This window comes from Ambystoma mexicanum, chromosome 6q (genome assembly GCF_040938575.1).
Source record: "Ambystoma mexicanum isolate Mex_15411 chromosome 6q, UKY_AmexF1_1, whole genome shotgun sequence".
In the NCBI taxonomy this organism is placed as follows: Eukaryota; Metazoa; Chordata; class Amphibia; order Caudata; family Ambystomatidae; genus Ambystoma; species Ambystoma mexicanum.
In genome coordinates this window covers 97,364,808-97,390,689 of record NC_090937.1, presented here as the reverse complement: position 1 = coordinate 97,390,689, position 25,882 = coordinate 97,364,808, and the positions used below count along the sequence as shown (strand labels likewise).

Sequence of the window (25,882 nt, the reverse complement as noted above, 5' to 3'; positions counted from 1 at the left end):
TGTTTTTGCTTTAAAATGCCTACATGCTTTGTGATACTTATATAGTGTTTATAGGAGATACAGCACGTTTAAGCAGGCAGTGTACTCCTCACACTCATACAAGGGGCTGGAAGGATGCTTTCAATGCATCTAAAATGTGTTGCTCCCCCCCACCCTCATAAAAGGGGTTAGCAGATGCACGGACGGCATGTACATGGTGGGAGGAGACTTGTGCAGGTGTGTGTCCCGCTGGCTCCCAACGTGACTGATGAATGAACAACTGCAGGCAAACAGTTTTGCCAGTGTGCAGCTCAGAAGGGGCCACAGGTTACAAGGAAATGTAGAAGAAAAATGTGGAGACGGCATTCAGGTATTCAGTATCTGAAAGTGGCAGGGATGTTAGAGGCAGTTGTCTGAACTCCTAACTACAGCCAAGGGGCCTGTGTTCTTTGGCTGAAAACAATGGCCATATCCCTGAGCTCTAGGTGCATCCAGCTAAATTGTAAATTCATTGCTGAGGCCATGCGTGGGCCTGGGACTTGCAATGGACTCTTTTCCCCCGCATCCCAACCCACCCCCCCGCCCCAAAGTGAGTGTTTCCCCCAGAGCACGGAAACTCCGGAAGTGGCATCAGCACAGGTGGAGTCTGGGTAAGAAAGGATAGGAAGCGGATAAGGAATTCATGCCAACAAGCATCAGTAGTGTAAACTAGGGTTAGCACAAAGTATTTACTCACAATGCTTTCCCTTGGAGCCCATCAAGAGCATTTGGTAGCGCCTTTCTCCAGCATGGGGTCTGGCATGGATTCACATGCTCATGAATATTCCCCGTCGTCAGGCTGGGAATCCTCGGTAAAGGAAAATCAGTATCAGTTTTGTTTCTGATCTGTCTTTCGTAGTAGTAACCAATCACTGATCTCTGAGTCATACTGACCACAGCCAATGACTACCATCTCCCTAAGCCCCGCCTCTGGCAGCCATCTTCAGATTTTTACAGCACGTTCATGTGTTGGGATCCTTGTGCTATTGCTCTCGAGCTGTAGTGCGTTTTCGCGCTTTTTCATAGGAAAATTCTCTTTTTTCAGTCAAAAGAGCCTCAAGCTCCACCGTTTCTTTATCCGATCAACAGGGACCCGTGTCAGATTCCTCTACGCCCCTCAAGGGTGAAGATTTCATCAAGCCACGCTTTTGGAGGACTCCAGAAGTTTCTCAGGCCCATCTCGGACATGGCCCAGGAGAAGGGAAGCTCGACGCCCGGAAAGCTGTTCAGGGTCTGCCCTGGATGCCAGCTTCAGAATGTCTTTAAGGAGGACGAACACTCCCTTTGCCTTTACTGCCTACATGAGGACAAGACGCACGTGGAGAAGGACTGTGCATTTTGCGGCAATATGTCGGAGCGGACCATGAAGGACCGCCATCTGCGTCTCGCCAACTGGTTGGAAGGGAAGAGCCCGTCAGGCGAGAAGAAGAAGTCGTCCGAGCGGTCTTCTAAGACCTTTGAGGGCGCCCCGGCAACAGGGGTCCAACAGAAGGCCAAGCACCGCGAGTCCGCTGGCACCGGGAGCGCCGAACGGTCGGGCTCTACGGCTGCCAGGCAGGGCGCATCCTCCCCGCCGCCATCAACCACGAGCCAACGCTCTGGCTCGGGTAAGAGAAAGGCCGAGCACCCGGCGAAGCTCCTGGAGAGACCCTGGTCGAGCTCGAAGGCCCCATCGGAGGGGGAGCGAGGCGGTGACCCTCCCCCCAAGGAGAAGGCGGTGAGCGCACCTAAGGTGGTGAAAGCCTTGATCCACCCTGCCAAGACCTCTATCGAGACAGTCGCGGCGGCCCTGACTCAGCCTGTGGAGGCTACACCAGTGGAGGCGACTTCGGGGCTCAGAGTCTCCTTGCCACCGCGGAGGGAGTCCTCTTTCAAGCCCATCGACAGGACCCCCGTGAAACCTCCGATGGAGAAGAAAAAGGGGGGGCAGGAGGTCGTCGTGGATTCGGCCTCAACCTCTGAAGAGGAGCTGATCGAAGTCTTAAGCCACGGCATTGGCGTGGCAGAAGACCAGCCCATCGGGAGGGATCCCGACGTAGGAGACGACGAGAACGTCGAGGGTGCCAACGAGGCTCCTGACCGCCTGTCGGAATCCCCTCAACCAGTGCCGCAAGACAACTCAGTGGCCATTTTGTTGCCTGTACAATCCTTATGCTCGGAGATAAGGACGAGATTGCCGTTGCCACCAACGGAAGAACCGCTCCCGACAGGGGACCCGGAGCCAGGCCCTTCTGGGAGCCCTCCTCCTAAGGATTCATCCTCCACATCCTTTTCAACCATCGCACCCTGCTCAGCCCTCCTCCCCGTCCACGACCCGTGGGGATGATACGGGGACGGACATGGCCGCGACGGGTACAGACGACGAGGTTTACGACGAGGATCTTACGTCGTCACCTCCTCCCCGCCCGACGAGATTGGATCGTTTCATGCCATGATCGCCAGGGCATCTGAGCTTTTCCGGCTCTGCCCGGAAGAGAAGAAGGAGGAGGAAGGTTTCCTTTATCAACGGCGCGAGACCAAGAGGAAGACGGTCCTCGCTGTACCTCTACTGGACGATATCTGGGATGAGGGTCTCGCCCTCCTCAAGAACCCATCCATAACGCCTGCGAGAAGGTATCAGTACGAGAAGAAGTACCGGGTCCCGGACGCGGCCCCCTTGTGCCTTCGGGCACAGCCGACCCCGGACTCGGTCGCCTCCGCGGCGGCCAGGAAGAAAGCGGGGGGGGGGGGCTTCGGCCTCTACGTGTACCTCCCCACCGGACGGCGAGGGAAAGAAATTGGACACAATGGGACGCAGAGTCATCTCATCGGCAGCGTAGACGATTAAGGCTGCCAACGCCTTAGCCATCGTAGCCCGCTACGACAGGGAGTTGTGGTACAAGATCGCCCCCCTGCTGGACTTCCTACCGGATGACAAGAGGCCCTAGAGATCTTGCAGGAAGGAGAAGTGGCGTCGGACCACGCCATTACGATAGCGACGGACATCGCTGACACTGGTTTTCGCCAGTTGGGCAACGGCGTGTGCCTTAGACGGCGTGGATGGCTCAAGGCAACGGACTTCCGGCAGGACGTGCAGACCAGAGTTTTGGACATGCCATTCGACGGGAGCAACCTGTTTGGGAAAACAGTGAACGGTTCCCCACAAGCCATCAAGACGGACACAGAGATGGCCGGGGCTCTTGGTGTTCTCCAGCAACGACGGCCGCCCTTTCAGAGCGCCGGAGGCAAGCAGGGTGGCTCCAAAGGTTCCGGCGGCGGATATTCCACCTACTGTCAAGCGGCCCGTTCGTCGTCACAGGAAGCCTACAGGGGACTAGGCAAGTCGGGCGGACCCCGCCGTCGTCGCCAGGGAGGACAAGGCGGCAAAGCCTCGTCGAAGCAGGACTGAACCGGCCGTGGGGTCGGGCCCCCACCGAAGCATCCCGGTGGGAGGCCGGCTGGCGAACTACGTCAGCGTGTGGTAGTCCATCTCCATCGACCGTTGGGTGCTGGACGCCCTGGGCCAGGGTCACGCGCTCGAGTTTCTAAAGAAGTGCCCGCACGTCCCCCCCCGTGGCCAGGAAGGAACATCACGTCCCTCAACTTCTCTTGGAGGTAAAGGCGATGCTCAAGAAAGGCGCCATCGAGCTTGTCCCAAAGAGGCTTCGGGGCTCCGGAGTTTACTCAAGATACTTCCTTGTGAAGAAGACAGGAGGATGGCGTCCCATCCTGGACCTACGACGACTGAACAAATTCATCAAGGCACAGTAGTTCCAGATGGTCACCCTCCAGCACGTCCTGGGTCAGCTGGAGGAGGGCGATTTCCTGTCGTCGTTGGATTTGGAGGATGCCTACTTCCATATCCCCATCCTAAAGGGACACCGAAAGTTTCTCAGATTCGTGGTCCAAGGGCGCCACTACCAGCCCTTCCCTTCGGATTGAGGTCGGCACCCATGGTGTTCACCAAGTGCCTCGCACCTGTGGCGCGCGGCTGCGCCTGGAGGGGATCCACGTCTACCCCTAACTGGACGACTGGCTCATCCAAGCAAAGACAAAGGAGCTCGCCGCGGAGCACACGGCGAGGACCGTCCAACTACTCACGGACCTGGGATTCTCCATAAACAACGCCAAGTCCCACCTGGTGCCCGCACAAGACGCACTGTTTCTGGGAGCGAAGCTCGACACAGTGGCGCTTCTGGTCTCTCCGTCGGAGGAAAGGACGAGGGCCATCTTGGGCAAGGTGCAGCGGATGCTGGTTGGAGACGCGGCCAGGGTGAGGTCCATCGAGTCCCTCCTCGGAATGATGTCTTCTTGCATTTATCTCATCCGCCTGTGCAGGCTTCGGATGCGCCCGTTACAGGAGTTCCTGGATGCTCGCTGGATCCAGACGACGGGCAGCTTCGAGGACAGGATCACACTCGACGAGAGCTTCCGACGAGCGATCCGGTGGTGGGGCACCCGCGCGCATCTGACGGCGGGCATGGACTTCCAGACCCCGGGCCACCAGAACACAGTGACCACGGATGCCTCCCTGGAAGGGTGGGGAGCGCACACCGAAAATCTGCACGCGAGGGGCCTTTGGCTGACGACGGAGACGTCCCTCCATATCACCGTCCTGGAACTCCGTGCAGTGTTTTGGGCCCTCGGGTCCTTTCTTCCATCCCTCAAGGGCAAGGTGGTGAGGATCTTCACCGACAACACCACCACCATGTTCTATATCAGGAAGTAGGGCGGTACCAGATCCCCAGCCCTGTCCAAGGAGGCGCAGGATCTGTGGCATTGGGCCGTCGCCCAAGGGATGTTTCTGGTGCCGTTTCATCTGGCAGGAATAAAAAACACCATCGCCTACTCGCTCAGCAGAGAGCTGCACTCGTGCCATGAGTGGGAACTACGACAGGATCTAGTGGACCGCCTCTTCCGATGGTGGGGCACACCCCAGATCGATCTGTTCGCGACGGCGACGAACTCCAAGTGCCAGAGGTTCGCCAGCAGGTTTCCCCAGCCGAGGAGCATGGGCAATGCTTTCTCGTTCCCCTGGGAGGGCCTGTTCCTATATGCGTTCCCTCCATTGCCGCTGCTGATCCGGCTCATCAACCAGCTCAAGAGGTCACGGTGCAGGATGATCCTCGTCGCACCTGCGTGGCAGAGGCAGATATGGTTCCCGGACCTTCTGGACTTGTCAGCGTCCCCGTCAATCAAGCTGCCAGTGGACGCGGATCTTCTCTCCAGGGAAGGAGGCGCCATCCTCCATCACGACCCGAAGTCGCTGAACTTGCAGGCCTGGCTCCTGCAGCGTTAGAGTTTGGAGGTTACGACATACCGGCCGACTGCAGAGAGGTTCTTGCAAAGGCCAGGGCGTCCTCAACTCTTTAATGCTACGGACACAAATTGAAGAGGTTCTCTGTCTGGTGCCATGTACAGAACATTAACCCTCTACGGATTACGGCTCCTCAAGTACTGCCGTACCTGCTGACGCTGGCCAAGGCTGGACTGGCGCACGCTTCCATCAAGATTCATCTTGCTGCGATCTCCTGATACACCAGAACCACGGGACGGACGTCTTTGTGGTCTCGTCTGGTGAAAGAATTCATGAAGGGACTGTTCAGATCGTTCCCGCCGGTGAAGCGTCCGGGCCCGGCGTGGGAGCTCAACGTGGTGCTGACCAAGCTCATGGGACCTCCGTTCGAGCCTCTGCACTCAGCTCCGTTGAAGTTCTTGTCGTGGAAAACAGCGTTTCTTGTGGCCATCACCTCCGCACGACGGGTGGGAGAGATGCAGGCCCTTTCCTGCAAGCCCCCGTACTTGACTTTTCACGACACGAGGGTAGTGCTCAGGAAGCACCCCTCCTTCATGCCCAAGGTGCCGTCGGACTTCCACCTCAACGAACCCTTGGTGTTGCCTGTTTTCTTCCCGTCGCCTTTGTCGCCGGCTGAAAGGACTTTGCACTCGCTGGATGCGGCTAGAGCGCTGAAGTTCTACGTGGACCGCACGAAGAGTTTTCGGAAGACGTCACAACTTTTTGTGAACTTTGGACCTGTCAATCAGGGGAAGGCTCTCTCGAAGGCTTCCATTTCCAGATGGCTCTCCGGCTGTATCATGTACTGTCATCGGTTGGCAAACCGACCGCTGCCTGGCCGTCCGAGAGCCCATTCCACCAGAGCGATCGCAGCTACCACGGCGTTCCTATCTGATGTGCCCTTGCTGGACATCTGCAGGGCTGCTACGTGGAGGTCGACGCACACCTTCACGAAATTCTACTGCGTCGATCGGGATTCCAGGGAGGAGTCCAGGGTCGGCCAAGCAGTGCTGCGCAACCTGTTCGCCTAAGGTGAGCCTGGTGAGGAGGTAAGAATTGCTTAATGTTTAGTTTTGGATGTAATGCTTAATGTTGAGCCTTTGCAACCTCCCGTGGTTGTGCATGTGTGTACTGCTATGTATTCTTTTATTCATGAGCATGTGAATCCATGCCAGACCCCATGCTGGAGAAGGAACAAGTTACTTACCTGTAACTGTTGTTCTCCAGCATGGGTCTGGCATGGATTCACATGCGAACCCTCCCGACTACCCCTCTGCGGCTCTTCACTTGGTCATACTGCCACTTCACGTGCTACCAAATCTGAAGATGGCTGCCAGAGGCGGGGCTTAGGGAGATGGCAGTCATTGGCTGTGGTCAGTATGACGCAGAGATCAGTGATTGGTTACTACTACGAAAGACAGATCAGAAACAAAACTGATACTGATTTTTCTTTACCGAGGATTCCCAGCCTCACGACGGGGCATATTCATGAGCATGTGAATCCATGCCAGACCCATGCTGGAGAACAACAGTTACAGGTAAGTAACTTGTTCCTTGCTCGCTATAATTCTTTAATGGAATTAAAACAGGTCCACACATACAAGCATGTGATATTCTAGGATTCAGCTTAGGAACCCGGGTTCTTTATCATGAATGGGATACTCTGGAAGTAACTGAGCATTTGGGACGTTTGAGCTGTGTACTCTGGCACTGCCCTTTCAAGGGAGACATTAATACATTGGCATCTTAATCCAGGGTGCATTGTGATGAAGTGCCTAGAGAATGAGGGAAAACACCGATTCTGAAATTTGTCTGCCCCCACCATGGATATTTGATGCCACTTATGACCCCACAGACTTAGAGTAACTACTGGAAAGTGAGCAGTCGAGTGACTCAAAGGCGAGATTTTTTTGTATAGCTACCTCCCCCACCAGCTTTCAATCTCTGGCACGTCCGATTGCAGAAAAACTGTATCATGATCTGACATGGGAATAATTGCAGTGATCATAATACAATGGTTCTGCTTCAGTGATATAAATACTGTTCTAGAAAAGCTGTGGGGTGTTTTGATAATGTGTGTCCTCCTCTCATGGTGGACTGCCCCCAGGTATCTCCCAGTTACAATATATTTAAAAGAAAGAACTAAATGGGAGTGGCCATCTCTCTCTGTTCTCCCCATCCGTGTACTTCTCTAATATTAACCTATCCCTGCTGCGATGCAACACTGAATTGAAATAACCTCCTACTAGTAGGTTCCCCTCTTTCCAGGCAATAATTATAGGAAAGGCTCTAGATAAAAATTCAATCTGTCCTTTGTTGTGTGCGGAACGACATGACATAAGCAATTGTTGCCTCCCCTTGACAATCAGAGGCCTGCCTTCATTTTGTCTTTTCATTTGAACTTGCTCCAACTTGAAGGCACACAGTCGCATACAAAATTCCAACCTCAGCATTTTAGTTAATGCAACACCCAGAAAGTTTGACCAAAAACTGCAACTTTAAATCCGCCCCCCCCCTTAATAATGTGTTTACTTTACAAATAAAATCTGCAAGCGACTCCACACTCTCTAACCAGCCAGGAGTGTTTCTGCAGAAAACTAAGCCCTTAAGGAGTTGGATATGTGATGTTCCACCCTTCTTATATTGCATCACTTGCCGTAATTGCCATATATAATTTCCAATGTTCTCAGTTTGTCATAATTGATCCTACCGGATCCGAATGCAAAGTACTCCAACCAGAACCAACATGAATCGTATTATAATGTGAATGAACAATGCTGATGTTGGGTCCTCTCTCCCAATTACTCTTAGGCCTGGCTGCACCCACCACCCCACCCCCAAAAAAGGAAACCCAACATCAGTTACCTGAAAACTACATTGTTTCAATAAATCTAGGTGTGTATTTCTCTGTACTTCAGGTAAACAATTTCATTAGGTGATGTACCAATTTAAAAACAGATTCACCTGATTTTTAAACAGTTTTAGATCAAAAGATAATGTCCTTATGAGCCAACTGGTATATTTAATTCCAAGAATAGTCAAATACTTTTCACCTTTTTCAATTTGTTTATTTATGACCATATATGGTTTACAGTGCATTAATTTACTCTCTCAACACGTGTTACACCACTTTGTCCAGTGGCTTATCAGGAGAGATGTCTACGATAGTAAGGTTAGCACAAATCAGTATCAACATAAACATCCTAATAGACATAGTTGGATATTCTGCACAGTATTTGTATCCTAAATAACCAGAGGGTTTTACTACTCACCCTGTAGTTGTTCAAAATGTTTTAAAGAGTATTTTTTCAATTTTTGTCCTTCAACCAATTTATTTTCAATGATTGCATTTTACCAGTTTCCTTCAAATTGGTCAGTGCAAAGTACCCAAAAAAGAAAAGGTAGATCATTTTTTGCTTTAGTAATATTTAAGAACTTATTACCAACAGTTTTTCAAAGTATCGAGAGATGGTAAATTACCATACTCGGAGTAAGGATGGATAAAGTAAATATAGAGAGCAGCATTACAGATTCTTACCAGATGAGGCTACAATGCGCCTGCCACATCCTGATGTCTCGTCTATAGTGGCTCAAGCGCCTTTTTATTGGGAAAAGGCCGTATCACGCGATAACTTCACACGTATTTGCGTAATGACGTCATTGCGTTGCGTAAGGCGGCCATTTTGTTTTGCAAAGCACGATGAGTTAGTAATGCAGCTCATCTTAGATTTGCTTTAATGTTTGCGATTACAGCGATTGGTCTATTACTTGATGGATCACAAGGCTGCCTGTGTCATGCTTAAAAAAGTAAATAATCAGCAGATATATCTCGGAAAATACATAATGCTTAATTGTCATGATAGTAAATGTAACAACCACTGGTCATGTTTCTATCATATGGTTCATTATTAAAGCATACACCCAGACATGAACAATTTCTCTTTATCTAACCGACTGTGCAAGTTAGAGCAATATTGATTTCACATATCAAATACCCACAAGACTGGCCTTAATGAGCAGACAAACTGTGCAACGCTTTGCCCAGATAAAGAGCCAGTCTGATTGGCACCACTTTAGGACCGACGTGTGCACCCTCAATAAGAAATGCTCATACTGACACACTTGCGCGACAATAACCGACTTATAAACAGTATCTTGGTGCCAGGAGCACACTCAATCCTTCTGACATAGGTGCTCTGATTATTGTTCACAACCAGAGGTTTCCTCTGCCTCACACAGGACCCAACATTTCTTCCTAGATGGCTGCCACACAGCGCCACTCAAAATTGCTATTCTTAACAGTATTCCCTGTTTTGAAGGCACTGGTATGGTAAGTGTACACACAACTCGTCAACAAAGTTGCTTACATCTGTGGTCTGCCATTCAGGAACTGTGGCCAAATGGATTTAAGCAAGCGGATGTACAGGGTACGGTAACCCTACAGTGATTTCCTCTTGTGACTTGATATGACTGTTAGATTAGATCCATGCACAGAGTTCTCCTCATCCACCCTGAGTCTGTTGCAACCATCCATCCCAGAAGCACAACCTAGCCCTAGCATCCGGGTAAGATTCTTTGTTTTACCCAACCAAGTGCAACCAATTTTGGGCGACCCCCACACTTGCCACATTTGGTAAATTCTCTACATACTCTTCACTAGATGATATACTTTCTGTATACCATTCAGGTCGGTAACCCCGCAAGCTGGAGTGCTCACTGAAAAATACATTCCACAGATGGGAATTTGCATAGAATCCATTAGGAGATTACTTCCAGTACAACTAACAGACCTTTAAGCAACCTACACGTAAGTACTCACCAACGCTCACACTATATGTATCACTTGGGCATCTCAATTTTGAATTCGTATGAGTGAGCAACTATTTATGATAAATTTCGTGTTTCCACAGAGAGGCTAATTTGCCAAATATGTTCTACACTTTTGGATCAGAAGTTGCTGCCCCTAGCATGAATAACGTCCTGATGAAGGCTGGGCTGTCTCTCGATGCTAAGACCCAATTGGCCAAAATTCAAGAAGCTTGAGTCGACGTTCACTTTATCATGTTCAATCTTGGTTTGCATGGTTTTGCCTTTGATTTCAATCACCTCTGTACATTACACTTAACTTCAAGTGTTTCTATTACACTCACAATGCAACACATTGTTACAAAAATATGCTACTGCTGTACAACATGAAATGAAATGCTTCAAAGAAGTCTCGATGACAGAGCCATGTTAGACCTAAAACAGATATTACTAAGTAATTGTTACTTGCAGCTGTAAAAAAATCTTTGGATAAACTACATCTCCTATCTTTGCACTAATTAGTTTCATTGCGTAGTTTGCCGACATGTTTGTCAGAACAATACATGAATTTATTAAACAAACAACATTTGGAAATAAAGGTAGATTCAAATGTGGAGCCTAAACCCTACAACCTCTCGGCGGGGCATGATGTGCTGAAAAGCACACTACCCAATGTCAGTCTGTGAACACAAGCATGGGATAGAGTTCAGCTCTCCTCAAGCCTGGCTGCGTCAGTGGACTAGCCGACCAGATGCAAAGAACAATCCCCACCCATATCTCAGCTAGACTGTCACAAACAAGTCACTCAAATGCCTGATTGAATTGGCTACAGCTGGGATTAACAATATGACTGCAGCCCTTTCAAGATCAGACAAAATGCCCAAGTCCTACTTTGTGGAGCTCAAAGGCTTTGGGCCACATATAACCTACATTCGTTGAAGTCATGCCTGAACATGAAGAAAATCTATTGACATACCACTCGGAAGTCGGATGCTTTAGGTAGGTAGGTAGAATTGAAGTTAATGAAAATAAATATTCTATTCTTTAGGGATTTACATTAGCAGTCTAGGTTTTGTTGGTGTGTAATGCTGCCTTCTAATAGACTTGCTGTCTCACTTAAAGCATCTCACTTAAAGCTGGAGGGGGTGGAGTCGCCAAGATAGCCATTGCTTCTGGGTTATGGGAGCATATCTACGGACATTTAGGAACAGCTGGTTGCATGCTGCCTGACTCAGTCTCACAATATCTGCTAATTGGACCCTTAACAAACAGGGCTGTAAGTGGGATCAACAAGAAAGCAACATTCAAAAAATCTCTCTCAAACAGTACAAACCCTACTACAACATGGCTGCTGCTGGATGAGAGATTTCTTCAGTATGCACTACTTATGCATGACTCAGCAGGTGACTGTCACTAGGGCTCCTCTCTAACATGCATCTTCAGGAGCTTTGGCACCAAGCAAAGCTCATTCAAGCCAGTTATAAAAAAGGAGTGCTGAATTGTAGAACCCGATGAGCAAGGTGTCTACAGAGATATACCTTGGTACTTCATCTCCCAATTTGACACTGAACAAGCAAATGCCACAAGAACCATTCTATACTGGAAATTGAATGCTGAAGAGACATTTGGGTGAGAAAGGGTGTGACCTACTGAGACAAATACTGGAGGTCTAGATCACAGTTACAAAGACTAGAGTTACAAAGCTGGTTGATAGTCAGACTGTCGGTCCCTGTGTCTTTGCACAGGACCATGCACCAGACTAAAATGGATGACACTCAGAGGGTTGCGTGGTCTGCCCCTTGAATTATGATTAGGCTTATTGGATTTCAGTAAAATCCAATTTAATCTGATTTTTGACATCTCCCTGGAAAGAATGTTCCCTTTTAGGGGTTTATCCCAAAAATATTCACTAGGTGGCAGCGCTGACCTTGCTATAAATGGATACCCATATTAAATTGAAAATTAAAAGCAATGTCAGTGCTGCCATCTGGCATTTTTCATACCTGAATATGAACCAAACTGAAATAGGCTAAATTATATGTTCCCCTTATTAATTATGGATCATGTACTTTAAAAAGTACTAATTTGGAGTTAATTATTGGATTCTCAAAGTTACAGGATTGAAAAACCTTGGTTAGCCACTTGTAAGAGACAATCCAGTTGCACTGCTTGGTCAAATTTCATCTTGTATTCCAATGATTCCCTATCAAATACTAGTCCTTTAAAGTTCTATTTGGGAAATCGACCAAAGAAAGAACAGTTTTCAGCAAAATGTGATTGTACAGTTCGGTTAAGAAATATCAAAGCTACAGCCTGTAATTTGAAGTCCTTAATGACCATTAAAAAATCCAGCTTTTTTAATGGTTCAAGACACTATTTAACTGTCCAATCAGTATATATGCAAATTTTATTTTACAACAGGCTTCATTGTAATCTGTGTGATGAGAAGTTTGGTTGTGCAAGTGGTTTAAAAAAAAAAAAAAGGAATTCCAAGATGGCCGCCGGCATTGGAAGTCGCGTTTGAACCGCGCTCCTGCCGGGCCGCTGACAATAAAGCACTTCTTGAGCAAAATCCGAGCAACTTCTCCCCAGACACAGCGGCACAGTAGTAAGGGGAGATCGCCCCGGTGGATTCATCAGAGGAGACGCCATTGCCAGGGGACGCGGGTGCCGCTCCCCCTTCGAGAACCACAGGTGATCCCAGGTGAGCGACGAGGCGAGGCCGTGGGGGATAGAGGTGGAGGCCGGAAGCTGGAAACTCGCAGACCTCCTCCCGTGGGAGAAAGCCAAAACACTCTTGGGCCCGAAGGCACCCCGCGGCCGCCTCAGAACACTGCCCTCGGGGCAGGTTGCTGCGCGGGCATCGCCGGAGACCACGCAAACACTGAGGCTGCAGGCACGGGTGACCCATCCCCCCAAGCCCCCCGGAAGAGGGTACGGCACCTTGATGAGCAGAGGAAGGCCAGGGGCGGAGGGGAGCCCGCAAGCACGGACGTCAACACCGGGGAGCGTTGTGCATGCAAGGCGGCTGGTTATATCGACCAGTAGAGCCAAGGGGACACTGCTCACGCTCCGGCGCTGCAAGACGGGACCCGGAGTGCGGAGGAGCATAGAGGGAGGAGGAGACAGCGATTTCCGCACCAACACGCTGAGGTACCAGCTACGGGAGTGAGAGAACACATAAGAAGCTCAGGCCAGGAGGGAGCAGGAGAGAAGTTACACCCTCCCCACAGTGCCACTTAACCACAAAACCTGCTGCCCACTAGCTCCTTCCCTACCCATCAGTGGGAAGTGGACCACAAAGGCACACTCCGTGGAGACAGCACAATTTGCCCCCCATAGGTCCTCTAGAAACACAACAGGACCGCCGTAACTAGGGGACAATGTCCAAGGCTAAGGGAAAAGGGGGTGCAAGCCAAACAATTTCACAATCGGCCAGACAAGACTCAAATTTGATACAAATGTGGTCATCAGACACCCCAGTAAATACCAAGGGTAGGTCATTGGAAGACCCCACAGCTGACGGCATCCCCCCAACCCATGCAGTCTTCCCCCAACAAAGGATGACATGCGTGCTTGGTTTGTGGAGCTACAGGACAAGTTCATGTCTGCTGTGCAGGACCAATTCACTTCAATGAGGAACCAAATGAAGCAGACAGTCCAAGAATTGAAACTTGATGTAGCTAATTTGGAAGAAAGGACAGATACCCTAGAGAGAAAAGTACAAAACGCAGAAGATGAAGCACGGCAGAACAGTGAAACGCAAGAGCACCTGGTATGGTTAACCCATAACTTAGAAATCCAATGTGAAGACTTGGAAAACCGCTCCGGCAGATCAAATATCCGCATTAAGTGTATGCCCGAGTCAGTGTTGGACAAGGATCTCAAGAGTGCGGTTCAAGAAGTATCTAGAGACATTATTGCAAGAAGCGGAAAGCATCGTGATCGACAGAGTGGGCTCGAAAAGAACTGGCGCCCCAGGGGAAAGACCTAGAGATGTACTGGTGGCCCTCTCCTCATACGTGCAAAAAGAGCAAATATTAAGGAGAGCGAGGCAAGTAGATCACATAAGGATAAATGGGGTGGACATTCAGTTATACCAGAACCTGGCATCAGTGACACTGTTAAAAAGGAAAGAGATGGCCCCATTGGTAAAGGAGCTAGTGGCGAAAGAAAGAAGGTACAAATGGACGTTTCTATTTGGTCTGCTGTTCGAGTGGGATGGCAAACAGAGAAGAGTGACTACCTGTGAGGAAGGGCTCCATGTAATGGACCTGCAAGTAGAGTAGGCAACCAGGGGCGCCAAGGCTAAGGGGGAACAGCATAAGAGGCCGAGAGGATGGGAAGAAGTGCGGCAAAAAAAGAAACCATATGGAAGAGGAAACACAAGGCAGCCTACAGTGGAGTAGAGGAGAAACTCGGACAAAGGGGCCGATAGTAATCAGTCTCTGAATATAGAAGGCTGGAGAGGAAATCATGGAGGGACACTCAGAGCCAGATACCCAGCGGCCCGGCTGGGGACCAGGAACTGACAAGTATCAAGGTCTGAGGATGAAGCAGGGTTTAGGACTCCCCGCAAAGTTCACCCCGAGTCATTCGAGGGCAGGGAGTGATAGGCGCAACGACCTAGCATCCTTAGGTACCCGGCCCCTCCTTGGGACCAAAGTTGGGTTAGTGTTAGCAGTTTTGGGGGGGGGAGTTAGGGAGTTGGGGGGAAGGATGGAGGGGTACTCCGGAAGAGAGATGGGATCACAAAACTCGGGATTGTTGGCAGCCACAGTAGACTAGACGAGATGGGGAAGCTCAGAATTTTTTCATTTAATGTAAGGGGTCTGAATTCTCCAGTGAAGAGGAAAAAGGTAGAGGCCTTGCTTAGGAGGGAGAAGGCGGACATCCTGCTGCTCCAATAAACTCATATAAGAGCCCAGGTTAAAAGAAAGGTATGCCTCAGAGGGTACACTGTCTGGGCGCAAGCGAATGCTGGCGAAAAAAGAGCGGGAGTAATGATAGCCGTTAAAGGGGGAATGGACGCAACCCTCAGACAAGCAGACGGATAGGGATGGGAGGTTTGCGTTGTAAACGTTTCATTAGGTGGTCTTCGACTTACCCTGGCGACAATATACGCACCAAACTCGGGGCAGGACGGCTTCCTGCTGGACACGGTGGGAAAATTAGAGGGGTTTGCGAAAGGAGAGGTAGTAATGGGAGGAGATCTGAATATGGCCTGGCAACCATCCTTGGATAGGAGTGTGGGGGGAATCCAAAGCCAGGGTGCTCCGTCCAAACATCTCAAGCAAAAGATGGAGCAGTTGGCGCTGTGCGATGCTTGGAGGGAAATGAAGGGTCAAGCAAGTGGCTTCACGTACTACTAGCATGTGCATAACACAATGTCGAGAATAGATTATTTTTGGGCGTCGGTGGGACTAATGGGCAAAATCCAAGGAATAGAAACAGGCCCTATAGCATTATCGGATCATGCCCCGCTTTGGTTGGACATTCAGATCCCAGGAAAGGGGGGAGGCCTCTGGCGGTGGAGGTTGCCACAGGATCTTCTCTCAGACCAGGTGATGGGAGAAGCAACAAGGGACAAAATCAAAGAATATTTTGAATAAAACGATACAGAGGAGGTTCCACTGGGAACAGTATGGGAGGCTTTCAAGGCAGTGATCCGGGGACATATGATAGCGCTGAAAGCCACCAAGGAGAAGCAGAGGCACGACTGGGAAATAGCACTGGAAAAGAAAATAACGGACATTCAAGGGGAGTTGGTAGCTCATTCCACTCGAGGTCTCAAGAAGGCGTTGAAATATGTGCAAGGACAGCTGGATAGGCTTCGCAACAAAAAGGCAGAGGAATCCCTCCTCTTTCTCAAGCAAAGATACTATATCAAGGCCAATAAGGCGGACAGATACCTAGCAAGACAACTCTGCGAAAAGCAAAAATCTATGACTATTCTGAAGGTCAAAAATGCACATGGAGAGACAAACATGCACCAAAGAAATAGGGGAGGCCTTTAAAGCATTCTATCAAGAGTTATATGCGATGGAGCACCCGGGTGACTGGCATCAGGACAGGTTCCTACAATCTCGCCCCATTCCAAAAATATCTGCGGAAGACAAATTGGCGTTGGAATCACGGATCACAGAAGTGGGCAATCGCTGGACTCCCAAATTGCAAAGCACCAGGCCCGGATGGCTTTACGGCTCCCTTCTACAAAAAGTATGCGGACACACTCGTTCCAGTTCTGACAAGATTATTGAACACATTTAAGGATTGCGGAAACGTAACCCCTTCCATGAACGAGGTAAAGGTGCTGGTGTTCCATAAATCGGGTAAAGATCCCTCCCTCCCTAGTTCATATCGCCCTATTGCTTTGATAAATTTGGACGCTAAGATCTATACCAAAATCCTGGCCGCCAGGCTGTCCCCGCTTCTCCCTGCTTCTCCCTGCCCTAATAACCTCTGATCAATCAGGATTCATTCCTGGCAGGCAAACACATGACAATTTAAGAAGAAGAATTCACCTGGTAGAAAAAATAGGTATTACACACACACCTGCAATTTTGCTCTCACTAGACGCCGAAAAGGCTTTTGACCGGGTTGAGTGGTCCATTTTTTTCAAAAAATTGAAACACATGGGATTTGGAGATCAATACATAAACATGGTCAAAGCCAACTACAATTCTCCATCCATTAGAATAGCGATAAATGGGGAGGTCACGGATAGGGTGGAGATAACCTGGGGAACCAAACAGGGATGCCCACTTTCCCCCCTCCTCTACGCCATCTTCCTGGAACCACTCCCAATTAAAATCAGGGAATATACAGGGGTAAGGGGGATCGAGATGGCAGGCAGACAGCACAAAGTCATAGCTTACACAGATGATATGCTGCTGGCCCTTGAAGACCCGGGGAGGTCCCTACCACAAACCTTAAAAGAACTGGAGGCTTTTGGGGAGATCTCTGGACTAAAAACAAACTGGAAAAAATCAGAGACTTTGCTCTAAGCAGGGGAGAAAGGGACACTGGAAAATGAGACTAGCTCGCTAGGGCTAAAAATTGCTGAGATGGGAATCAAGTACCTCGGAGTAACACTCGCACACAAGGTGGACATGTTAGATAAAGGTATTTACTCCTGGCTCGAGTGAAGAGGGACCTAGGTCGCTGGTGCCCACTACAGGTCTCTTGGTGGGGCAGAATTCAATCAGTGAAAATTAACATACTCCCCCAGGTGCTGTACTATTTCCATGCCCTCCCAATAACAGTCCCAAATTCTTTCTTTAAAGCACTGTCAAAGGCAATTTCGACCTGTGTGTGGAACAGGAAACCCCCAAGGGTCACCAGAGCCATCCTCACGGCACCTACCAGAGCAGGGGGAATGTCACTCCCACACTTCAGGAAATACTATCAAGCAGCGCAACTTTGGGTCCTGAAGGAATGGCTGGGGGATGACCAACAAACAATATGGGTAACCCAAGACAGGGCGGTCGCCATAACTCCCTTGCAGGATCTACTATGGAAGTACAAGCAACACAGACACCCGAATCTCTGCATCAGTGAGGTCATGAAAACCACTTTAGACGCCTGGGACGAACAAACCCGTAAGGGTACCATGACCACACCATTGGCCCCTTTCACGCCCATCTGTCGGAACCCTCAATTCCCACCGAGACAAGACTCAGGGGCCTTCGAAAAATGGGAAGCCGCAGGGTGCAGGAAAATTGGGGAAATGTTCCAAGACAAAGAAATAAGAACATTCACCAAATGTAAAAAGATGTGGAACCTAACAGAGGCGGACAGGTATAAATATGAGCAAATCAGACACCGGCTTGCTACCCCAGAGTTCACACAAGGTGCCATAAGGGACTTAACTCCATTTGAAAAATACCTAATAACCAACTCAGGTGCTAAGAAACTGGTTTCAACACTATCACTTTATCAATACACAGGGTGAAGAAATCAAATGGGCATACATGAAGAGATGGGAAGGTACGCTTGGGTAAGAGATATCAAAACAGCAATGGCCAGAACTGTGGGCTGGTATCCCAAAACTCACCCGAGCAGTGCAAACCAGAGAAATGTGGTTAAAAATAATTACTCAATGGCACTACACACCAGAGAGGCTCAACACTATGTACCCGGAAACGTTGGATCGTTGCTGGAGGGGGTGCCTGGAATCTGGCACATGGAGGCACATCTGGTGGTACTGTCAAGGGGTCAAGGTATTCTGGATGGAAGTGCGAACGGAAATGAAAAAGATGTTCCCTGAGGTGGATCAATTGGGGGAGAAAGTGTGGCTGTGCGGATTCAAGGATCAACAGGCCCAGAGTCTTCACAAAGCACACTGGAGGAGTTTTATGGGCATGGTCATTGCGGCATGGGCAACAATTGCCCGAAACTAGAAAAAGCAAGACCCACCTTTGGTATTCACATGGCTGCAGAAGGTGTGGTTTCAAATGACCATGGAAAAGATCACGCTCCACCTACAGGGCCAGAAGGAATCCTTCATGAAGGAATGGGGGTGGGGGGACAGTTCTGGCATATTTGCAGTCAGACTATATGGAACAATGGTGTCCGCACAATATCAAAATAACAGACATATATGGCTCATAGACTTTCCAGAGATATAACTGAACGGGGTGAGAGGTGAGGGAGGAGGGGGCAATGAAGGATGTTTTGTGTTGATTACTTATATATGTGAAAAACAATAAAAAACATGTTTAAAAAATAAATAAATAACTTCTCTGTTCTTTGTCCTGCATGGAGATTTAGAAATTAGTACACATATATACCTGCCTCTATCCCCATGTGCCTTCCCCTTCATCGCCTGTTCACTGTGATCTATTTTAACTTTGGCTAGGGCATGTCTTATGATTCACTGCAAAATTAATTCAATGGCATATTTTGCCTCCTATCCAGCAACTGGAGGCCATCAAGTCCTTTGGCCTCATCACGAGTTTGGCAGTAATGCAGCGGTTATCCCATCGAGCGTAATTAGCGCTAACGCCAAGCCCCCCGCGGATAGTCCACCAGATCATGAGTTTGCCTGCACAGGGACATGGCGCTAGCGCAAATAGTGCTCGATGGGGAAAAAGGCCCAAGAACCCGTAAATCCAGCTCACCGTGCGCTACCGCCATACTGTGCTAATAGCACGCCATAAGCGCGCTATTAGCGTGTGGGAAATGCGTCACCGCCAGATTGGGAAATAAATCGGCGGCCATCTTGGAAATCCCAAACCGTCGGATATCACAGCTCCTGCAAGCCATCCACCCCTGGGAAGAGTTAATTATGTCACAGGAGCGCACTAGGGGCAAGTCAGCCATGGACAGGGTCAGGAAACCAAAATTTAGTGACCAGGAACTGGCGGTACTGGTGGAGGAGGCAGAGATCCACCATTATGAACTGCAGCAGCACAAGACAAGTGGGCAACGTCGTGCACAGATCTGGCGGAACATCAGCCAAAGGGTGTCTGCAGTGGGGCGCGTGCCCTGGGATGGCGAGGACTGTCGCAAGCGCCTCAATGACTTGCGTGTGAGAGTCTGTGGCATACTCTCACAGCACATGAGTGCAAGCAGGGGAACTGGAGGAGGGCCACCACCACCACCACCACCACCACCACATGGGCACCATAGAGGGAATAGGTGGAACAGAGGCAGGCACTGGTATCGAGCCGACTGCAGGTGAGTCCCACCCTGAATGCATGTATCTGAAAGGACCACACATGCAGACCCTGAGTGAATCAATGTGATGAAATTGTGTGAGGCACTGCAGACACCCATAACGGAGCCCTTGAACCACTGAACCGTAGTGCCGCCCAGACTCCCCTGCACGTGCAGTGCATCAATACAAGGGGCAGGGGACAGACAACCATAGCCATGGGACAGCTACATAGAGTGTGACTGTGCATTAATAAACCCCCAGGACCTTGAGCATGGTGCATCCCAATCCCGTATGTGATGATGGCACACAAACATTTCCATTCAGTGTTCCTCCACACTCACACATTCCACCAATCACTACACAGGGATTGAACACATTGCAAGTGCCATGCATAATTGCTACTGCCTACAATCCCACTTGATGGCATGAACTGCTTGATACTCATGTAGGTTTTCTTGAACTCAATCCACACCCTATGTACCCCACAGGCACACGGCGATCTTCACGGGATGACTATGACGGTGAGGATGCCACTCCATCACAGTGCCCCATGCAGCGTACCTCGATCAGCACCACCACCCCGCAAAGGGGCCGCGTGGAATGGAACAGACGCCGGACCCATCCCACATCACTGCAGCCCAACCAGACCACTGCAGCACCCACATGACCGCACGGTGTCAGCACCTAGCTCACCCCAAGGCACCATGCAGACTTTCGATGCAGAGGGAATCACCTGTGGGTCAGAGCCCGATGTGGGACTTGCACCTCCAGCTGCGCATCAGGCAGGACATTTGCATTCCCCTGGAACCAGCAATGCCGAAGGGATGGGCACACCACTGGGGACCCCAGGGCCAGTCACACAGGGAGCACAAACCCCACGTGTGCATGTGTGTCGTGTCCGCACACCAGAGCCAGATGTAGACACACCATCATATAGCAGCCCGGAAGACCGGCACTCAGAGCCCAGCAGCCCCATCCAAGCCGCCAACATGTCCCCATGCAGCCTCCCCTCCCCAACAGCGCACAAGTGGCAGGCCGGTACCTGCCACACCAGGGTTACCTTTCATCACGGGAGCAGCTGTGATGGGATGTCTGGACATAATTGAGGCCAAACAGGCAAAAGTGGAATCCATGGCCAAAGTGCACAGCCGGCACATCAAGGCCATCAGCGCGTCCATACGGCATGGCTGCAAGTACATTGCCTGAGACAACGCGCGCACACGGAGAGTGGTGGAGCAATGCACCTCAGCCCTGACAGGTTTTGGCCAAAGGGTACGGGAGTTGTGCGAGGCAGTATCTGCACTAGCTGTGCAGACAAGGGAATCAAACAACCTTCTCAGTCAGCATCTGCAGGCAACCGGGTCAGTCCCATCAACCTCCACTACACCCACGGAGGGATCCCTTGAGCCTTCATCTAGGCGGCGTTCATTGCGCCACCTCAGATCCCGCACACAAGAGGGGCCAGGACATGGCAAGCACCCGGAACATGCACCTACCTGCACTGTTGTGGGGAGTTGACTGGGGGAGGGGGTATTGTGTGCTGGGTGTTCCCTAAGGGAGGGGGGATTGTGTACTGGGTGTTCACTGGGTGAGGTGGGATAGAAAATCTTTGAATAAATCACATTTAAAATTCATACAAAGCATGGACAGTTGTGATTGTGATTAAGTGCTCTTTAATGTTCAAGTCACATGTGCAAAATGTAGCCGTCGCCCATATCAAAAAAAGTTATCAATCGAGCCCTTTCTGGCCAACCTCCCCTCCCTCAGCCCATTCCTGGGTGCACGTGTAACACCTTCTGGCACATCATCATCTTCACTCCCATCCTCAGGTGGCTGCACATGAGCATCGGGGGGCAGTGGCACATTCCTGCAACAGCAAATGTTGTGCAGCATGGCACGTGTAAGTACAATTTTTCCTACTTTTTCAGGTGCATACATCAATGCCCCTCCTGTACGGTATAGGCACTGGAAGCGTGCCTTCAGCAGTCCAAATGCCCTCTCCACGCAGATGCGTGTACGTCCATGGGCAATGTTGTATGTCCGCTCAGGTGCAGTGTGTGGATGACACACAAGGGTCATGAGCCATGTGTACTGGGGATATCCAGAATCACCTGCAGGGGAGAGAAAGCAGGTATGGGGACAAGGTAGGTTCAGTGGGTACACAAGGCTCAGTCATCAGTGAAATTGTCAGCAGGATCAAGTTTGTGTCGCGAAGGTCATACTATCTCACTGCAATGTTGGCATCCGACCTTTGACTTCCAGGACATGCATGGTGTGAGGTTGCCATACAGCTGTGTATATGTATTTGTGAGTTGTTATGTGCATCACACTCATGCATAACATATGGCCTACTTATCATTTGGTCACTTACATTGTGGAGTGTGCTGTGCTAGGAGCAGCATTGAATCAATGGAGTACTTACAACTTGCTACGCCTCTGTTTATAAATGTAACAGTACTCTGTCCTTTGTCACTGGAGGAGGGGACCCTTCCATCTGCTTGTGCATGCGACATGTGGTTAGCCCATGAGTCATTGGCATTCCCATTTGCTGTTTGCCACTGTTATGTACTGTTCTCCAGGCATGTGATTGGCCAATCAGGGGTCAGTGTTTCAGGGATGTACAGGGTCGTTAATCAGACTACTTTTGTGTAGTGATTTTGTGGATGTGCCGACTTTCGTGTAACATTGGCATGACTGTCGGGTGGCCAGGCTTGGATGTCTGTGTTGCAGTATAGCTTCCCACCCTGACACAGCACAAACAGGAAGCTTTGTGGCAGTAGGCTTTCCATATGTGACTGTGCTGCCACATGACTGACATCCAGACTGGGTGTGTTCTGCTGTGTTGGACATGTCCAAGGGTTCTCGTGCAAGGTACATGCATGGAAATGTTGCAGTGATGGTGCTGCCTATTGGCATGCAGGGATTTCACTGTGTGTGACCAGCCCCATCTGATGTAATTCAACATGAATTACGGACTACTTTTGTACTCACCCAACATCAATGTGTTTTGGCCTTGGTGCCTTTCCATGTACGCTGGGTGTCGTGGGTGGATCCTGGGTAGCGGGCACAGCAGTGGCTGAAGATGAGGTCAGGGCTACATGTCATCTGCACATTCAGGGAATGGTAATTTTTTCCGGTTTCTGTAGGCAGCCTCATGTGCCTGGGGTGGTATGAGTGCTACATGTGTGCAGTCCAGGGTTGCTATTACATTCGGAACTTGGGCAATGGCATGGAATTGACCCTTCAGCTGGTTCACCTGTGCCTGTGTGGCAGGCAATGCAATGTGCTCATTCACATGGATCAACAGTGCATCCAGCACCTGTCCCAGCATGGCACTGAAGGTGGACTGGGCCATGCCGTGCATCATGGCAACAGTGTGTTGGTAGCTGCCAGTCCCGAGGAATTGTAGCACGAACACAGTGCTGTTCTGATTGCTATACGGCTGCCGATGTCAGCCTGGATTGTGTCAAGCAACTGGGTGATGGTTGCCCTGTCCAGCCTATATTCGGTCACCAACTGGCCATCAGTCAGGGCCCAGGGTGTTGGCCTGGGCCTGGCTGGCTGCTTTGCTGGTGCTGCTCTCCTCCTCCTCATCCCCACCACACCCTGCGCTCCCAGGGCCCTGGCCTGGTTGGCTAGCCTCTGTAGCTCCAGGCGCAGAAGGTAAATGTCCACATCAAGGCTCCCGGCTCCAAATGGCAGCATGGTGTTTGGAAGTGTGTGTTGTGCATGGGTGGGTCCTTTGTAGGCTTCTGATTTGCATTGGTTTCACCTGGGCCCTTATTGCTGTCTCCTCCCTGCTCCTTCTGGTGTAATGGTGTTGTGGAGGGTGTGTTGTGCATGGGTGGGTCCTTTGTAGGCTTCTGATTTGCATTGGTTTCACCTGGGCCCTTTTTGCTGTCTCCTCCCTGCTCCTGCTGGTGGAATGGTGTTGGGGAGGGTGTGTTGTGCGTGGGTGGGTCCTTTGTGGCCTCTGATTTGCATTGGTTTCACCTGGGCCCTTATTGCTGTGGCCTGTGTTTTTACCTCCAGCATTTTTCTGGGGGTATTTTCGGCGGATTGTCCGCCGCTTTTCTGGCGCTAATAGCGCCTACGCCAGACTTGTGATTGGTATGTTTTAGCACGAATGGATACTGGCGCTTTTACAGCCGACACTTTAACAGCCTGCTGTACTTGCGCCGGCTCTAATGGCGCCGGCGGTATTTGTACTCTTGATCCGACGGACCCTTAAACTCGGCGCCGATAGCGTTACCGCTGATTTTAAGGGTTACTGCAAACTCGTGATGAGGCCCCTTATTTGATGCATAGGTTTTCGCTTCCATTATGCATTCAGGACAGCACGTCAAAAAATGCAAAGCGTATTGGTCAATGTAACAACTCCATATTGAAAGTAGGGTTCTTGAATCTGGTTTCACTTATTTTACCTAGTGAGATAAACATTTTCATTTAAGATGTGTAGGGGGAGGGGTGGCTTGTAGTGGCTAAAAACGTCTGCAGGTGTCCTTAGGCTACATAGCTTTAGCTCATATGGCAATTTATCACCTAACACAGGGAGCTATTTGTATTGGCATAAATATTCACGATGAGACATGCAAAAGAGAGTGCACACTGAAGGGCACTAGCAAATGGGGGTGGGGAAGTTAAGGGATACTGCACTCATAACATGTGGGGGCTCCTTTGGCACTGCCGGCCAGTTCTGCAGTCTCTGTATGGGGTATTAAGTGTACCGCCAACCAGATGTTCATACCAAGAGTGTGTATGTTTTCTTTTTTATTTGTATCACATTTCATATATGGTAATATAATAATAGAGTTCATTTTGTATTCTAGAACCCCTACACAAGGAGGTGCAGAGTTTGGCATTCCTGGAAATTGTATCAAAACTCAGAAGCCATGAGAACAAAACTGTTTCCCAGCAGGCCTCGTTAACAGAGCAGAGACTTGCCGGAGGAAGCTGAGAACGCCTGTTGCCGTCGTAGTGTCTCATCACTGATCTCATTTTTGTCCTGTCTGCTGCTGTCCCTGCTATGTTTTACACCACCTTGTCACCTGTGCATGCGTGCAATGTACCCAGAGAAGTCGACAAACTGCTGTAGGCACCCGTCAGATAAGGTTTCTTGAAATAGAGTTGTGATCACCTCAACCTCTTCAGAAGGAAGTCTCCACCCATTTCCATTCTATCTGTATTCTCGTTGCTTGAGCCACTTTGTGGAATGTGCATGTTGTAGTCATACGAGGATGTAAATGTCGTACTACAGGTACATAACGGCTCTCTTGTCACCCACCGGTAAATAATATCATGCTAACCTAGGTTAACTGCAGGATGCTGCAAAATCAGCCTAGTATTTGGATTATAGAGTTAAATAGTAAAAACGGCTCCATTTTTGGTGCTTTGGGACCCAGTTAAGGAGGTAATGCGTTGCTGCTCATCCTCTGCTCTTACCTCCTAATATAAAACTTGTAGTACCTAGAGGTTAAAAAATAAATAAAGTCCAGTGCTCATATTTTACACTTTGTTTGGCGTTGTCTATTACTTTGTGTAACAATGTTGATGTAACAACTCTGAATGCAATAATGAAACCAGCTTTCATGTAACTGGCTCAAGATATTTCATTATTATCATCCAACCCCAGAAAAGTAGAACATCGCAAGTACACTGCACTTGGGCGAAAGGAAACATGCACTGCAGAGCACCTCTCTACCATCCACATAAGCTCCTCTGCTCTGGCAAGAGGGAGCCACTCTGCAACACTGTGGTCTGGGACTTTGATGCTGCAATGCCCAAATGTCATCTCTGAGAAGCTTCTAGCAATCGCAGGCCTCCACATTGCCCAGGCCCTGGTGGGGCCACACGAAGCAGAAGCCCTGCCCACTTGCTTCCTGCAACTGTCACTCCCTCAGCTGATGCGGGCAGCCCATTCACTGCAATCACAACTGAGAATTCTCCATTGTTCCAGAATGTTCTTTCCACCAGGCCCTCGTCAAAGGGAGCCATGGCACATACTTGCATTACCATAAACAGTATACAGTGACAGAATCAACTCCCAGCATTGCAGTTTAAAGTATGCCTGGAAAAAACTGGGGGCTGTAATGAACTAAAAAAGATCGTCTATTTTTAGTTGG

General features: G+C 49.7%; 1 protein-coding gene across 2 annotated transcripts in view; it reads left to right on the top strand.

Moving 5' to 3' along the window:
* Positions 1 to 25,268, top strand: part of RAP1GDS1 (Rap1 GTPase-GDP dissociation stimulator 1) — a 909,412-nt gene extending 884,144 nt beyond the window's left edge. For both annotated transcript variants that reach the window (XM_069630545.1, XM_069630544.1), the window contains one exon: positions 24,590 to 25,268. In XM_069630545.1, coding sequence (XP_069486646.1) covers positions 24,590 to 24,717 — 128 coding nt within the window. In that variant the 3' untranslated portion in view covers positions 24,718 to 25,268. The remainder of the gene's footprint in view (positions 1 to 24,589) is intronic.
* Positions 25,269 to 25,882: the final 614 nt, after the last annotated feature.